The sequence below is a fragment of the Podarcis tiliguerta genome (assembly GCF_965153285.1).
Source record: "Podarcis tiliguerta genome assembly, chromosome: 9".
Taxonomy (NCBI): Eukaryota; Metazoa; Chordata; class Lepidosauria; order Squamata; family Lacertidae; genus Podarcis; species Podarcis tiliguerta.
Window position 1 is genome coordinate 24,256,632 of NC_139542.1, and position 17,086 is coordinate 24,273,717.

The window sequence follows — 17,086 nt, forward strand, 5'->3', positions numbered from 1 at the left end:
CTGACTGCATATGCTAATAGATCAGTGTGGGTGGCTGACTTAAAGCAAGATTTGCTTCTGTGCACTGGTATGCTTTCAAACTGCTAGGTTGGCAGGAGCTGGGACAAAGCAATGGGAGCTCACCCTGTTGTGCAGATTCGAACTGCCAACCTTGTGATCGGCAAGCCCATGAGGCTCGGTGGTTTAGACCACAGCGCCACCCACGTTCCTTTTACCTATGCTTCTGTGTCTATATTTGAGGTGGTATAGAGCCTATATTGTATAGACCTGTGTTGTGCTTTGTTTGACGATGGAGAACTGGTAGAATGTGTAATGTAGATGGAGCCATACAGCACCAAGGCCTAAAAGGCCACTTTGTTCTGTATCTTGATGCAAGGCAAGGCCACCTGCCCACCATTCCCATTTGAGAGTTGCCCAAGCCTAACAGTGCGCAGATGTCAAAACCCAACAGCCCCCTGAATATAACCGATAGCTGTCAACTGTCCCTTAAATTTCCCGGGTTTCATGCTCTCCCGGCTCAGGAGGGAAGCAGCGGCTCGGGGTCCTCCACTGCGAGAGCGCGTGCACGAGCTGCCGCGTCTCCATCTCTTCCTTTTCCCGCTGAGGGGCGTGTCGTGAGGAGCCGGGTGGCGGCGGGTGGGCAGGCAGCCCCTCTCTTGCGAGACTTCTGCCGCACTGCCAGGGGAAGCCGGAGGTGGTGGCGACGGTGGCGGCTGAGGAAGGAGGAAGAGGAGGGGATGGGGAGGGACGCAGGAGGGCAGCACTTCAGTGGCAGCCATGGCACCGCAACCGCCTCATGCCCGGCTCGCGGGCGGCGTGGGCGAGAGTCTCTCTCCCTCCCTCCCTCTCTCTTGGGTGGGGAAGGGCCGATGGAACTCCTCGCGCCAGGACGACGGCAGCCCCGACGTGCTGCTTAGCATACCCTCCAACCAGTGCAGCATCTTAATGTAGTGATTTCCCCCTCTGCATCCCTTTCATAACTCTTTCATAACTGCAAAACAGCATGGCTCCACCAGTGCCGGATTTATGTATAAGCTAAGCAAAATCCCTTATTTTGGCTGCTGATCCCTTATTTTCAAGGCTGCTGGTCCCTTATTTTCAAATCTGTAAATTGACAGCTATGATATAAACTCAACTGCAGTTCACTGTGGTCCATTCACCTCTAGTGGCCTCAGCTGCTTTAGCTAGCTATATTAAAGGCTTGAATCATGTTCTGCATTTGCTGGCTTCTGAAGGTTAGAATAATGATAACCTAGTTGAGGAACATTCCCCAGAGCCTTCTTGCTCATTGGAGGAGTCTGAAGTCTACTCCTCTGAGTCTGGGTGGTGACGACAGTGATGTTGTTTTGATACCACCCTGCCATCTGAGGATCACAGGGGCAGTTTACAGAACTTCCCTGGGTTTTATCAGGTTGGGTGCAGGATCCAAGCATAAGTCCTCCCCTTAAATCAGGCCCTGATTTTTCTTCTGAGCTACTGCTGCATAACTAAATCCCTGAAGTTTATTGGCCCAAGGCATTTTTATTGGTCCATGCATTTTTGGAACAATAGGGAAAATAGCACCTAAACAGGACTTCAGAGTTTTAAGGATTCTGCAACTGTTTGAAATGTTTGAAAATAGTCTGTACAGTAAGATACCTGAATATTCTCCGTCCATAGCTATTGTGCCATCTTGTGTACGGTGGAGCCTGCTTAGCAAATCTCAATACAAAACCCACAATAAAAACAAACATTTCCTTGGTGGTATGCATGACTTTTATTTGAATATACAATGAGTACAAAAGAAATGCAGTAACTGTTTAAAGAAGCACACATACTTTAAAATTTATTAAATGCAAAATTTCACAACTCATAACTGATGATCTTTCGCAGCATAATCCAACCAGAACTGAGCACTTCTAACTTTCACAGATGAGAGATGCGAAATCAGTGGCCTTCCACATGTTAATGGACTACAAATCCCATCAATCCTGACTGCTGGCCATGCTGGCTGGGGCTAATGGGAACTGGAGCCTGAAACATCTGGAGGGCCAAAGGTTCCTTCCCCATCCCTGCCACAGTTTTCAGCAAGCTTAAAGCTACAACTGCACACATATTTACTTGGGAGTAAGTTAGGTCTTCTGAGTAAACTTGATCGTGCCATACATTTCTTTCATTGAAACCACTAGGACAATGCTTCACTTTGGCTGGATTGAGCCACAAGTTCTGCAGCCTATCTTTAGCTATTGCCAAGGCAAAAAGAGGTAATATTTACATTCCAAATCACATTCCAAATCACAAGTTATATCGTGAAATGAGATTCAGTCCAGTGTGACGGCCAATCCAATTGAAATAATGTGCCACTTTTGTATAAACCCCAGGGTGTCCTTTTTCGCCACAATTTTCACCCCAGCTCACAACACCCCAAACATACCCCACATTATTAGAGTCAAAACAAACTAAGGGTCCTCCTGAGTCACCTTTACAGGAATCCACAGAGCCATCATGCGTTCCTGAAAAGAGAAAAACAAAGTATTTTTGTTACAGATACCCTCACCCACAACAAAGGCAATTATGGGTGCAGTTTCATTCCCAAACTATTCTATTGATACTGGATACTCTCAAAATAGAGTAGAAAGCCCAAAGTGTGTGTATGACTATGGCTCTGTGGTGTTGTTTTATCTTGTCTATAGCTCAGGCATTTGTTTTTTGCCCATTTGGGACAATTAATCAATTCCCCCATATCCAGAGCCTGAGTTCGCTGAGCCTGATCCTTGTCAAAGACTGACATAATTATTCAGTGAACTGGTGTTATTCTGGATAATATCTTTAAATGCTGGTGATTTAGGGAGCAATCCAAACTCCTACTTGTCCAGTGGAGTCACATGGAGCAATGGGGCCATGGCTGCATCCACAGTCTTGCCATGCATGACAACCAAGGCAGAAGAGAGCAGGCTGATAAACATCCCCTCCTGTTAACTTCTTAATACTCATATGGGGAGCTATATGTGTGTTTGTTTTGTCTCCGGCACTGATATGTGTTGACCCGTCTCTGCTTACTTAATACTGTCTCATGAGTTTGCATCCAGATGGGTGTCAAAAATGATACAGTTCATATTCACCTGCGCATTCCATGCCTTCAAAGTACCGGTTCCCATAGATTTCAGAGCAGTTTTCCATTAGGTAAATGTACCCCCACTTAAGGCCAAATTGCCTTGAAAACGCTAAAGAAGAAATAAATAACAGTTGGTGTTTCATTTTACTATTTATTAATTGTTCACAATTCAGTACTTTCATTCACCGTCCATAAACTTATCCCATTTCAACCGTGGTTGGGTTAACCTGATTTTTTTAAGTATCTGATGAGATTCTTTTCTAGTGCAGGACAAAACAACTTGCATTTTTTTTAAAAAGAGAAAATTTCACATAAATTTTAAAAAGTGAAAAATGTCACATAAATTTTAAAAAGTGAAAAATTTCACATACATTTTAAAAAGTGAAAAAATTCACATAAATTTCATTCAAGTCACTGAATGAAGGGGTTGTGAAGACTTGGCCAACATGGACTGCTGAACCCGTTAGCAACAGTTATCTCCAAAGAGCTCACACTGTGCTAGCTGAAACTTGAAGAGACTCCCAAATCCATCTGCGGATTTCACCCATGAGAATTTCACAGGCGTTTTCTTTCCCCTTTGATAATTTTGGAATGTAATTTCTTATGCCTTGATGGAGGATGGAGGGGGGGGGAGAAGAGGGGGAGACAAGTTCAGCAGTATACTAGCTGAGACCAATAGGAAATGCTAGTGAAACAACTTTTAATGAGCTGCTATAAAGAAGAGTTGAAAGGAAGTGCTTTTGTAGCTTAGCAAAGTTTGAGGCCAGAAGAGATGAGGAAATTGTAACCATAATTTAAACAAGTCATTAGCCTATTCCATTTACCTTCATTGAGTCCCCAGCCAGACACTTTGCACTGGTGGCCACCTTTGAACATGTATTTTGACCAAGGGACACAGACTGGCGCAGAGTCCACAGGGTAACATGATGGGCTGTTCGTGTCCTTGGGTTTCATCTCCATCAAAGCAATGTCATTTTCATATGTTTTGGTGTTGTACTTCTCGTGAACTATTACTTTAACTACTTGAAATGCTTCTATTATACCTTCCTGTACTACTGTGTTCAGCATTCCAGTCCACACCTGATAGGTATGTGCACGGTTCTCTCTGCAAAGAAGAAATGTGTTTCAAAGAGTGCAAGCAGAAACACAAACTTTGGATTATGAAAAATTTCCCAGCTAATTAATCAAGTAGTCAAATGGATTATATACACAAGCGCCCACTTTTAGCAATAGGCTCCTGCACAGTTTTCCGTGCCTTTATGAAATCCATTAGATGAGAAAAGCTGAGATGCATCTGAGATACAGCAAAAATAGCTGAGGCCTGGCTACATGTTTATTTATTTATTTATTTATGCATTCATTTTAAGATTTATTTTTTTAAAACCACTTAATTATTTGCATTTCAATCCACAGAAAATGGGACAATCAAACAATTAAAAAATCACAATAAAACCAAAATGCCAGCTGGAACAAGAAAGTCTTCAGTCATGAACCTGAGGTTCAACAGAGAGTGTGTCTCTCTAATTTCAGTTGCGAGGGAGTTCAACAGTCTTGAGCTCACTCTGCTGAATGTACAGCTTCTACTAGTTATGAGCTGTGTGTCTGAGCCATGGGGGACCACCAACAGAGATTCCCCCAAAGATCTCAAAGAATTTCGGGGGGGGGGATATATATTTTTTTATTTACATGATGGGGGGGGGACTGTCCCTCCTGCGCCCCCCCCCCAGCTACACCTATGTCAATTAAGTCAATATAGAATTGCTAGACGGTTGTAACATAGATGGAGCCGCGTTCGTCCCAGACCCTAAAAGTTCATTTTGTTCTGTCTCTTGCTGCAAAGCAATTCCCACTTGAGAGTCGCCAAATCCACTTACCTAACACAGTGTGCAGCCGTCAAAACCCAACAGCCCCCAATATAAACACCACCGCAGTTCACTGTTGTCCGTTCATCTTTAATGGCCACTTGCCAAGGAAATTCATCCTGCAAATACATGAGGCATGATGTTACACTTTTCTACACCAGTTCTACTACCAATATTACCTGTGTCTATCTATGTTTGTGGTCTCCAGATGGAACTGGAAGTAGGAGCAAAAATCACTGTTGGTTGACAAAGTAGATATTTATTTCAGAACCTACTGTTTCTACTCTACCTTCTTCAGGAAAAGTCAGAGAAACAAAGGTTCAGCATTTTGATCTGCTGCTTCTTCTTTTCCTGTTGGATAAAGAAATAGCTCTTTCGTCTATTCCACTTTTTTGGTTCGTACTTCTAGTTGGATTTTTAAAAATAATATTTGATGTACTAAAATGTCCTATAGCAAAAAAAAATCCACGATAGGCCCTTAACTGGAGTGTTTCACTTGTTTCAACTGTACTGCCGATTCAGATTCCCTAGCTTATGATTGGAGGGAGGGAAGGTTGAGAAGTAGGAAAGGGGAGAAAATATATTGCTGTGCAATATTTTAAAAGACTGAAAATTAACTCTTTGATTTCCTACTTTATACTCAAAAAGCTTATGCTTCACCATAGATTTCTAGATTGTCTTATCCATTGTCACCGTTCCTGCAGGTCTAAAAAATGCATTAAAAACACAGACTTGATATTACTCAACAGACTCAACATTACAGTGCTACCTCGGGTTAAGTACTTAATTCGTTCCGCAGGTCTGTTCTTAACCTGAAACTGTTCTTAACCTGAAGCACCACTTTAGCTAATGGGGCCTCCTGCTGCTGCCGCAGCGCCATAGCACGATTTCTGTCCTCATCCTGAAGCAAAGTTCTTAACCCGAGGTACTATTTCTGGGTTAGCGGAGTCTGTAACCTGAAGCGTATGTAACCTGAAGTATATGTAATCCGAGGTACCACTGTATAGTGCCTGTATTGTTAGCTACACCTGATTTTCCTTTTACCTTTCCTGCAGTGAATCCACCTACGATTCGCTTCCGACGAGTAGCCGTGTGGTTTGCAATGCCGCACTGTAATTGGGGTAACAGTGTTTTGATCTTTCTTCTTTCTTTAACAAAAGAGATAAGCAGTGTCATGCTTGCAACTCGCTCACTTTGCATTCGTTGAAATAAACTACTTTGTGGTTTGTTTTTTATGACTTCTTTGGGCATTTAGATGACATACGTGCATTGATGATAATTGAACAAAGGAGTCGGGTGCACTGGCAAACTGCACCTCCTTTGGAACATCACATCCCCTGTTCTTCCAGTCCTTCACAAGATGGATTGTGAACTTCTGAACCGGGGAGCTGCCCCTTCTCGTGGAGGCCGCCTGTGCAATCTAGAGCCCCCACATATTAGGGATAATTGCTTGCAAAAATGCACATTTTAGAGGAGGTGCACCCAAAAATGTGTATAAATTTTTATACCTACTTTTCCTTTGTTTAAAAAAATTGCAAACTAATGCAGAAATTGGGTGTACTGAAGATTGGAAAAATGAGAAACCAAAACCAGCAGATTCACCTAAGCCTACATAATAATTCTCATTAAGCATATATCCTCCAACATCTTGGGGACCAAAACCATGATGCTCTTTTTCTGGTCTCGTGAGACCAAAAACCAAGCGGCTTTCATTCCGGCTCTCTGGCACAAGTCTACTGATTCTTGCCAGAGTGCCAGACCAAAAAATGGGACATTCCAGGATCCAATCAGAAGTCGGGATTGGCTGTTGTAATTCTGGGATATCCCGCTTAAATCAGGACTGTTGAGCGAATGTAAGCAACTTTTTAAAAGGTTTCCAGTCAGGGAGTTGGTGCATGGCACTTTCCTGAGAAAAGAATAAAGACTCAGGGGTTTCAAGGCCAGCTCTTTCGTTTGATTGTTGTTTTCAAAGGTGGAAAGGGGGTTGTTAAGCAACATACTCCTGTGTAGCCTTGAAGGCTTCATCCTCCGTTCATATATTCCTGTGCTTTACACAGCTGTTCATGTGAGCAGCTTCCAGTACATTTCTGACAGCACACTGTCAAAAGTGCCCCAGAAGAGGTGATAAACCAGCATGGAAAATCACTGGATGATTTGACACAAGCAGCTTCCCCATGAAGTAGTTTCCCATTTTCAAGAGCGATTAGTGAATGCATGTAATAAGTTCCATCGAGCAAAGCAGACTTCACTTATGATTAAGCATGCATAGGACTCGACTGCTGAATCAGTCCAAGCAATTGTCATATTGTCTATTGATGATGATATAGTGTATTTACCTTCATCCATACCTTCAGCGACTTCTGTTCCTTCTGAAATAAAATAACTACTTTAAATTATTGTAACTGAAAACCTAGTTTCAGATCCCTAAACCTATGAACATTTTGAACTGATCCCCGCAGCTGAGCCTTCACAGCTCTTTGATCTATACAGCAATTGCAAGTGAAAATGTTTATTTTCATGCTGCAAAGAACTTAGTGATGTCCATGAAATAATATCAAAACACAAAATGTTACCTCTTGCATTTTGTTGAGCTCTTCTATTGCCTATTTAAAACATACACACATATTATATATAAGTAGGGTGTACACAGGGGAAAAAAACATACACCAATGCACAGTATGCTATGAATTTGCTGTATATTGGGGTTTGAGAATCTAGATGTTGGACGTCTAATAACGCCTGCATCAGACTTGACCATTGGCTATGCTAGTATAACCTTCCAGGTTTAGCCTTGCAGGGGTGAAGTTTTTGAAGAGTTCTTGAAGAGAGCTGGGAAGCCAAATAAGATTATAGGGTAGATCACCCTGTACAACTTAAATTGCATTTTCTTATATGCATGAGTAATTAGCATGGGGTTGCAGAGTCTGTTCTCGCAGAGCTGCAATTTGTAAGTTGCCGATTGCCGTTGTCCTCTCTTTGTGGGACTAAAGCTGATTGCAGAGAGCAACTCGGAAGCCTTCTGCACCTTGGTAGACAAGAGCAGCCTCTACCAACCTTGGGTTTCCAGATGTTGTTAAACTACAACTCTTATCAGCCTCAGCCAGCATGGCCCAATGGTCAAGGATGATGAGCACTGTAGTACAGCAACATTTGAGGACCGAAGTTTGAGAATAGACAGAGGAACATTTAAATGGGCTGATCACAAAATTTGCAAGTAATAATATATACATTTTCTCTTCTGACTCAGAGAGACCATTGATTGCATTGTTCTTTTTTCAAATACTATAGTTTCAAATAGTGCATTTATTTATTTGTGGAGAAACTGTTGTGTTGCTCTGTATAACTGTGGTTCCATGAATGGGCTGTTTTTTTCTGGGCTATTGCTGCCCAATAAGCTGAATTATAAAGAATATGTCACTCCTGAGGGAACCCTGGGAGAAACATAAGAAGAAAGTTATAAAATAATATATATATATAAATTACCCGTGCTTTCATTGTCTTCAGCTCTTTTTTTATCACCTATTTAAAACATGCAAATATACATAAAACAAGAAAGGTGAACACAGAAAAAAACCAATCCACCAACAAGCAATGAATTAGACTGGCTTCCATTATATTAAGGGTCTATAGTCCTGCAGATGTTGTTAAACTCCACCTCTAAATTGGAAGGATTGTAGGGAGTGGCTCAAAACTACATATGAACCTTGCTCAGTAATACGGATGACTAAGGGCCAAAGTAGACATTGGGAATCCCTATTAGCTTTCCTCCTGGGGCTAATAGCAGTTGTGCTGATGGGGTGATTTCTTTCTTTTTGTGCTTCACTTGCTATTAATTTTTCTAGCATCATGTTTAATATGGACCTAGGCTCCATTCACCCCTTTTGCTCTGCAGGGTGAAGTGACTAGATAAGCATGATATGTACACCAGACACATGCTCACTTTTTGATGAATTTTAAATGAAATTGTTAATAGTTGGATGGGTAGGGCTGCATTGCAGTGATCGTATAACTTCTATTGTGTTTTATATAGATATAGATACATACATACCTTTCTACCATGATACCCAAAGTGGTTTACATTTTTTTAAAAATGTGATTAAATTATGATTCATTACGATTATCACATTAATATGATTATGTCCTATTGCTGTGGACTGCTTTGTGCACAAATCTATTTGTGGAAAATGCAGAATATTGAACAGGGATGATTGCCTTTGTTGAGAAAATGCATAGATATGCTTGCAAACTGCTTCTGCTTCTACTATGAGAATGAGAAGGGTTTGGTTTTCAATTACCATAGTACAAATCAACCTGCGATATCCACCTGGGAAGGTGACATGTGTTTTTAGCTTACTGTTAATTTTAATTATATTTTGAACTTTTAAAAATAGCTGTTTTCAGCTGCCTTTTATTGACAATACCGCTATTTATGTTTCGTTTCATTTTTGTAAATTGTTTAGGGGTTCTTTTTACAATAGAGAGGTATATATTTTTGTTAAATAAACAGAAAGCATTGCCTTTATGAGCCCCATTGAAATGAATGATGCTCATTTTCTTGAGCTGTTTTGTGTGTTTTTAGCTACAACAACCTCTTTGGATGGGGCAGGCTGTACATCTAAGATGAACAAAAACACAGCTGCAAATTATATATCAGTAAGTGGAGCACAAACTTCAAATCAAGTAAGCTACTAGGTTACAGAAAGCATCCCTCCCCCCTTTCAAGCTGCAATGTTGTACTGTGAGTTGTGCGTGAGCACTCCGTTTAGGTTTGCTCATATATTGCTCATCTGTTAATGAGGGACAAGTGGACATGAAGGATGGGCTGTGCAATGGTCTCAGATATCACCACAATTTGAGATAGCTAGAATGTTCTAAGCTTATCCAAACCCATTACATAGTATGTGGGGTGGGGGGTGGGATTATTGTCCGAATGCAGCCACAAATAAATAGAAAGGTATACTGTTACACTGTGCGCGAGTCTCATCTTCTCCTGTTAAACAGTCCACTTCGTTGTTACAGACGTATTTTCTTGGAATGCACACATCTGAATGACAGTGGAAGCTTTTCCCCCTACATGCTATCGGAAAGAGATCAGTCAGAATGTAAAACACAAAATGGTACATCAATAGCACAGTGGTTTAAGGCTTAAGCATGAAGAATTGTAGAGTTGGAAGGGACCTTGAGGGCCATCTAACCCAACCCCCTGCAATGCAGGAATCTTTTTGCACAACCCTGAGATTAAGAGTCTCATGCTCTACCGATTGAACTATTCAGTTATTTTTTAAAATTCAGCAATGTAACTTTGAAATATTCCAGCTTTTCTGCTGCTTTGTGTGTATAAAGTTGAATGCTATTCTCTCCTTTTTGGGAGCAATGAAAACACCCCCCCACCCCATATGTTCATAGTACTGTTTTTACTTCTGATCCATTGATTTACTTCTGATCCATTGACTTTGATTGGTGAAGCTTTAGTTTGCTTTGTTATAAGCCACCTTGGGGAATTTTGAGTTAAAGTTGGTATATAAATCTAACTGATACCTAACATGACTGAAGAAATATGACTTGAAACTTTTAACCTTTTGCTCTTAAGCAGAGTTTAGAGATGTTTAGAGCTTAGAGATGTTTACAAGCATTTCTTTGACAAACATATAGCTTTAAAGCATCTTTCAGAACCATTTGTGTGTATATGACTGATAATACACACACACAAAAAGAATGATTACATAGTATAGAGCATACCTTTGCAACATACTTCATCACTTAAGTCTCCACAGTCGTTGACACCATTGCATGTCTTAGAGGAAGGGATGCATTTTCTATTGACACAACGGAAATCTTTTGGTAAACATACTGTCAAGTGGGATGAGAAACAAATAATGTTTTGGTTAGATATTCTTCAGCAGAAAAGGAAATACTGTATAGAAATCCATAGGATTGTTTTCTGGGATGGGTGCACAGTAGCTGAAGGCATGAAACTATTGTGTTCAGCATAATTATCTGCCTCTGGTTTAATTATTAAGAGCATTTCTATGTTTCCTTTCCATCAGTGACAAATCCAAGACAGCAAACAAAAAAATGAATTCAGCATAGCATTCACAAGGATTTAAAAAACAAAAAAGAGATTTAAAACTGTATGTTGTGGGGAGGGGAACAGGATCATAGCTGTCAACATTTCCCTTTTTTAAAGGTAAATTCCCTTATTCCAAATAGGATTTCCCTTTAAAAAGGGGAAAAGTTGACAGCTATGCACAGGATCTGGCTGGCCCTGGGGGACGGGGTTCACTTCGAAAATTGAGTGGGACCTGTCACCTGACTTTATTCATGATGATGATTATTTAGTCACTTTCCTTGCAACAGTGACCCAAAACAACTAACATTAAAACTAGCTAAAACAAACACGACCAATAAGAACCTAAAAACACAGCAGCATGTCTTCAGGTAACGCAACTGACTGTGCACACTGACTGCATTGTCTCAAAGAATCCACAGTGTAGGGGCCGATAGAGAGAAGAATTTTGGATTTGATATCCCGCTTTATCACTACTGGAAGGAGTATCAAAGTGGCTAACAATCTCCTTTCCCTTCCTCCCCCACAACAAACACTCTGTGAGGTGAGTGGGACTGAGAGACTGCAGAGAAGTGTGACTAGCCCAAGTTCACCCAGCAGCTGCATGTGGAGGAGCAGAGACGCGAACCCGTTTCACCAGATTACGAATCTACCGCTCTTAACCACTACACCACACTGGCTGCCTGAGGTCTGTCACGCACATGATGTGCAAACTCTGCAGATCCCTAAGTGTGCCGGTGTCGGTTGGCATCGGTCGCTGTGATGTTTGGACTGAAGAAAGCTTACGAAGCTCCCGAACGATCGACCAGGAGGGAGAAAACATGCCAGCCAGGCATGTGTCTCTGCCAGGGTCCTACTCGAGTGTAGGCTGAACTCCTGAAACAGGGTACCCTAGTTTTTCTTAAGCCACCCCAGGGAAAGTGAGAGAGGGACTGCACCAACAGATCATTTAAAGCCATATACTAATACTGTGATGAACTCAGGTGCTGAGTTACAACAGCTATGTAGCCACAAGAGAGGTATCAACATGCTGAAACCCTGTGATATGTTCAGTGACCACAGAATGCTGAATTATTTGTTGCAAGGGGAGTTAATGCCAGTGGAGTGGTGAGGAGAGGAGAAATGGAATGGAATGGAGTCTCTTGTAAGTGCAGCATGTCTAGCACACTGAACAGGAATAGTTCATATTGCAGTGTTTTGTTCTTGGTCCCACTTGTCATCTCTACCATCTAATTATCAAGCTAGAAATGGCTTACTACAGACACCCCCCCCCAATAAAACTTATTTTACCAACCTCTGTGTGATGTATGACACGCCACTTTTGCCACTTTCTCATTAGTTTTATTCACTCTAGTTAAAGTACATTCTGCTAGGCTGGTCTCTGTTCCTCTGCATCTTGCCTTAAGGCACTCCATTGAATCAGAGTCTTCTTCTGGATCAACAGTGTCTGCACGATCAGCCCCTCTGAGCAATGCAAGAAAGAAGAAGAGAAGTAATCATTGGTCCTCAACCACACATATTATTCATATAGGACTTACCCGATGGGAAATAGAAAAAAAACATATTTGCAACAGTCTTTAAACCAGCCCACCTTGTGTGCCAGGAGCCAAAACAACTCCAGAAAGGGAAGAGTAGAGATATAAAATGAAGTCATGGGAAAAAACAGAACTTTGGGGAGAAATTGGAAAAGATTCAATCTCCCCCCCCCTTTAGAAATTGAAAGTCCCTTTGTTACTTTTGGAATATAAAATGCATTCTTTATAACTTGGTTTGCTATAAAATTATCATGTTTTATATATTAAAAGTGTATGTGTGTGTGTGTTGCAAATAGAGCTGCTGAACTGTAAGGAGCCTAGCATCTCTTTGGTTTTGCCAGTTTATGGGGAGCAGCCCAAAACACTGGAAGACAGAAAAGACAACAGCAGGCTAGATGGGCAAATAATATGACCTTCTATAAGGTTCAGTAGTGTTCAGTAGTGCTCCGTGGACTCAAAAAAGGTCTTCCCAAGTGCTGCTACTTCAAAGAAGAAGAAGAAGAGTTTGGATTTGATATCCCGCTTTATCACTACCCAAAGGAGTCTCAAAGCGGCTAACATTCTCCTTTCCCTTCCACCCCCACAACAATCACTCTGTGAGGTGAGTGGGGCTGAGAGACTTCAAAGAAGTGTGACTGGTCCAAGATCACCCAGCAGCTGCATGTGGAGGAGCGGAGACGCGAACCCGGTTCACCAGATTACGAGTCTACCACTCTTAACCACTACACCACCACTACCTCCAACTGCATACTCTTGAGTACCTCCTGGGGGGAAAAGCACTGGCTGTATGAACTATGGCCCTGACCTCATAATCCACAGATGGGAATTAGGACCCTCTCAGATGTTGCTGGAGTCCAGTTCCCATCAACTTCAAACCACCATGCCCAGTGGTCAGGGAATCATAACCCAGGGCTCTGCCTCCCCATCCTCAGGGAAAATTGTTACGAATTCAGAGACGGGAGAAGTATGTGCCCTCTGAGCCCACCTTGGGGATCCCTATCTCCTTAGGAATTCCAGCACCAGAGGAGCACCTGATGCCAGCACCTCTCCATCTTGAAGAAGCCACATTACCCTCTTCAGACTCTAGCTGAGAATGCAAAACAGAACCATAGCCAAAGTAAACTAAGTAAACAGCCAGGGCCCCTTTAAGAGAAAGGGCTCCATTAATCAGGGCTGAAAGAAGCTGCCATCCTATTTAACAAACATAGCCACAACGTAACTTGCTGTTTTTAACTATATTAATTCTTTATACATCATATAAACATAACTCTTTTCATATTATCTAATTGAGTAGAAGCAATTAAGGACCAACGTTTAGAACAGGAAATACAAATGGATCAGTTCTTATATACGTAATGTCCAAATAGAAGCTTTTGTGTTCCACGTATGTACAAATGAATCAGTTTTTAAAAACATAATGTCCAAATAAAAGCTTTCTGTGTTCCACGTATGTCTTAGCGAATACAAGTGTCAAATGTAACAACTTTAAGGAGCAGTACTTGCAAAAGATGAACTTTTCTTTGTAATGTTCCACATCTGCCTTTGCAAAGTATGGTTGTTGTATGCAGCTGCTGTATGCAGGTATCAGACAAAGGATACAAAAGATCTTAACATGTGCCTTTGCAAAATATAGTTGTTGTATGCCGGTGTCAGACAAAAGAACTTAAACGTGACAAGGATTCGCGGAATAATACCTTGTTTCACCCTGCCGGGCATACTCATATTTTGTGTATCAGAGACACATACGTAACTATTGGTTTGACAGTGTTGTGTAAGCCATCCTATTTAAGGCTTGGTCTGGATTTGCTCATTGCTGGAGCAACATCCAGCCTGCACTGGCTGACATCCCAGCTAGGTGCTGCTTGGAGCTATCCCCCTTGGCTGTTTGTTTTTTGGCCTTTGCTTTGCTGAACCTTCCTTATCTGGACTTACTGGCATTGCTTGACCTGACTTTGCTTCCTGGATTTGGAAATGGTGCTAGCAGCTAGCAATACACTACCTGGTGTCTCTGGGCTCTTTACTCAGCACATGCTAAAATCCTCCCTTGCACCCAGCTGAGACCCTTGCATGGGAAAGAACACAGGCATGATGGGACTTGGAGTCCAACAACACCTGCAGGGCCACAGATTCCCCATCCCAGCTCAAATCCATCATAAAGATAGATGCCACTAATGCAGAGTTTTTCTTAAGATTTATTTAAGTAACATTTTATACATATAAGCAGCTCTCCATTCCACCCCAGAATCTTACTCTGGAAAACCAAGATGTCTGCAGGCCACATTTGCTTCATTCATACCCCAAGGTCCACACACAGGTGTCTTTGGGGACAGATTCACTTCAACTTGGATAATTCCTGCTGATGTTGCATTTTCAGGCTTCAACGAAACTTGAAAAGTCTCTAGAAAGCAAAGCAAAATCTGCTAATGTTTAGGTCTGTAAGGTTTACAAAAGACAGCAATGTGGACAAAACCCACTTTGTTGTATGCAAGGCGCCATGCGTATAGTTCTGTTGGCGTTGTTTGTCTGAAGGGTGGAGTTAAAATAAGTGAAAGGATAAATTAACCTTGAATGGGAAGGCGGGTACAGTATTATTTAATCAAATGGCACATTCTTTGTCAATTTGGATCCTCTCTGGGATGCCAGATTTGAATTTCCACAACAATTCACACAAATGCATACCAGGAAATGGCTGGATGTTTTATATAGAAACAAAAAGCCCAGAGTTTTTTCCCCATTTACAGGGCGTTGTTTATTTTAAAGAGCCTGGAATGTCACTAAGCCAGTCTTTGAGCAGTGGACTCTGAGCAGAAAGCGAGACTCTCTGCTGCTTTTTGTGTATACGACTAGTAAATGCAGTGGAGGGAGAGTGATAAGGCATGACAGAAACAAAATACTCTGTGCTTTTGGAATGACAAATGTGCAACATTCTACAGGTAGGCCTAGAGTGTCAAGAGCTGTTATACGAGTCTAGGATTGTTCTGCCTGTGTATTTGGCTGTTGTATACATAACACACATTTAAATTATTATATTAAAATTATTCATTGTTTTTCTTTTTTACAAAAATAACTCAAAAGACACTTAACAACAGTAAATAACAATGGGCTACCCCTGGGGTGGGGGTAATAGGGAGTTAATGTGGTGGTGATTTGGTTGAAATCAGGTGCTCCAACTTTTGCAAGTGGAAGCACTATGTGCTAAGGCAAAGCCACAGTTGGAAAGCACCAAAACTGTGTAAGTATAACAGAATTACAGGCAGACATCAATGTCTGCACATGTCTGCACCCCACCCTTAAAGCTTGATCTTTCTCAGGATCAACAATCAATTCAGAAGAAGAAAATGAAACATATTACCTTGAGAGCTGCATCTTCCTCTGTTCATAAATCTGCTCTTTTTACGTTGACATTCCAAGCTCTTTAGCTGGCAGTAATTTAAAGTCCTCTTCTCAGTAGAACAAACCAAGGTTCCATTTTTCGGGCATAGGTAAGGTAGCTTACAGAAACAGGAGCCATCCACACACCTCTGCCATGGCTGGCAAAACACTTTCTCGCAAGAATTCTGAGTGTAGCCATTGTTTACACATTCTTCTATCAGATATGTATTGTCCTAAAAACAAATACTATTCAGTAACAGAAGTTGATTTGTTGTTTTCATACTTCCTTCAGATGCATGCTAAGCACATGAAAAAATAAAATAAAAACAAGCCTTAAAGTAACACCAATAAAACATGTTTCTTACAATGCCAAACATTTTTTTAAAAAAAATCCTTACCTTTTGTTGAAAAATTCCAAGTTGTAAGCATGAAATAAACACGAGAGCTGATAATGATTTCATGGTGAATAGATTCTGTCCGTATTTAGAATATTTTCTTTCCCTAAAATTTCCCCCCAGTCTCAGACTTCTGCTCTGTGTTTAATTTTTAACCATTAGCAAATATTTAAAAAGATGGTTCTGAAATAACTACGAGAGCATCCATGTGCATGGATGGTTCTCAGCTCTTAGACAAGATCCTGCTTAAACCTCAGTTCAATGTTCACTGCAAAAACGATAAGAGAAGCAAACAGGTAAAAAGGCTGGCAGATCCCTGAAGGAATGTGCTCTCCTGTGCATAACTCTCCCACAACTTTCTTAATACTTTCACTTATTTATGTAGCTGCTTTATAGTTGCCTGCTTCTCTGGAACAAAAGATAATGGATGATTTGCATATTTAACTGACAGGAGACTAAGATTTCAAGGTTGTGTTTGGCCAGTTGCTCAATGCTTTGGCAAACGGATAAAAAAAGTATTTGTGCACTAAGCTGTGGGAGTGCCAGTTTCCGGGAATGGCTAATCAACTAGCCCTTCAAAATCAACAAATAGTGGGGCTGTACATTTTAAAAATCCTTCTATTTAATCATAGGAAGGGAAGGTGGTTTGTGTTTTAGTTTTTCTTCTTAGGAACAAACTCAGTCCATTGGTCCATCTAACACAGTGTTGTCTGTAGCCTGTGGGAGCAACCTTTTCACACAAGCCTTCCCACCAGGGGCCG

The 17,086-nt window shown here is 41.3% G+C and overlaps 1 protein-coding gene across 1 annotated transcript; it reads right to left on the bottom strand.

The window, feature by feature from the left end:
• Nucleotides 1-1,732: 1,732 nt before the first annotated feature.
• On the bottom strand, nt 1,733-17,041 carry CFI (complement factor I). Its single transcript, XM_083457737.1, has 14 exons — nt 16,329-17,041; nt 15,911-16,163; nt 14,809-14,956; nt 12,318-12,487; nt 10,696-10,806; nt 9,923-10,033; nt 8,440-8,475; nt 7,530-7,559; nt 7,293-7,325; nt 6,001-6,104; nt 4,969-5,075; nt 3,919-4,199; nt 3,102-3,203; nt 1,733-2,492 (listed from the first exon to the last, which is right to left on the bottom strand). The coding sequence occupies exons 1-14, from the start codon at nt 16,389-16,391 to the stop codon at nt 2,275-2,277; spliced, it is 1,767 nt and encodes a 588-aa protein (XP_083313863.1). The 5' UTR covers nt 16,392-17,041; the 3' UTR covers nt 1,733-2,274.
• Between the last annotated feature and the right edge of the window lie 45 nt (nt 17,042-17,086).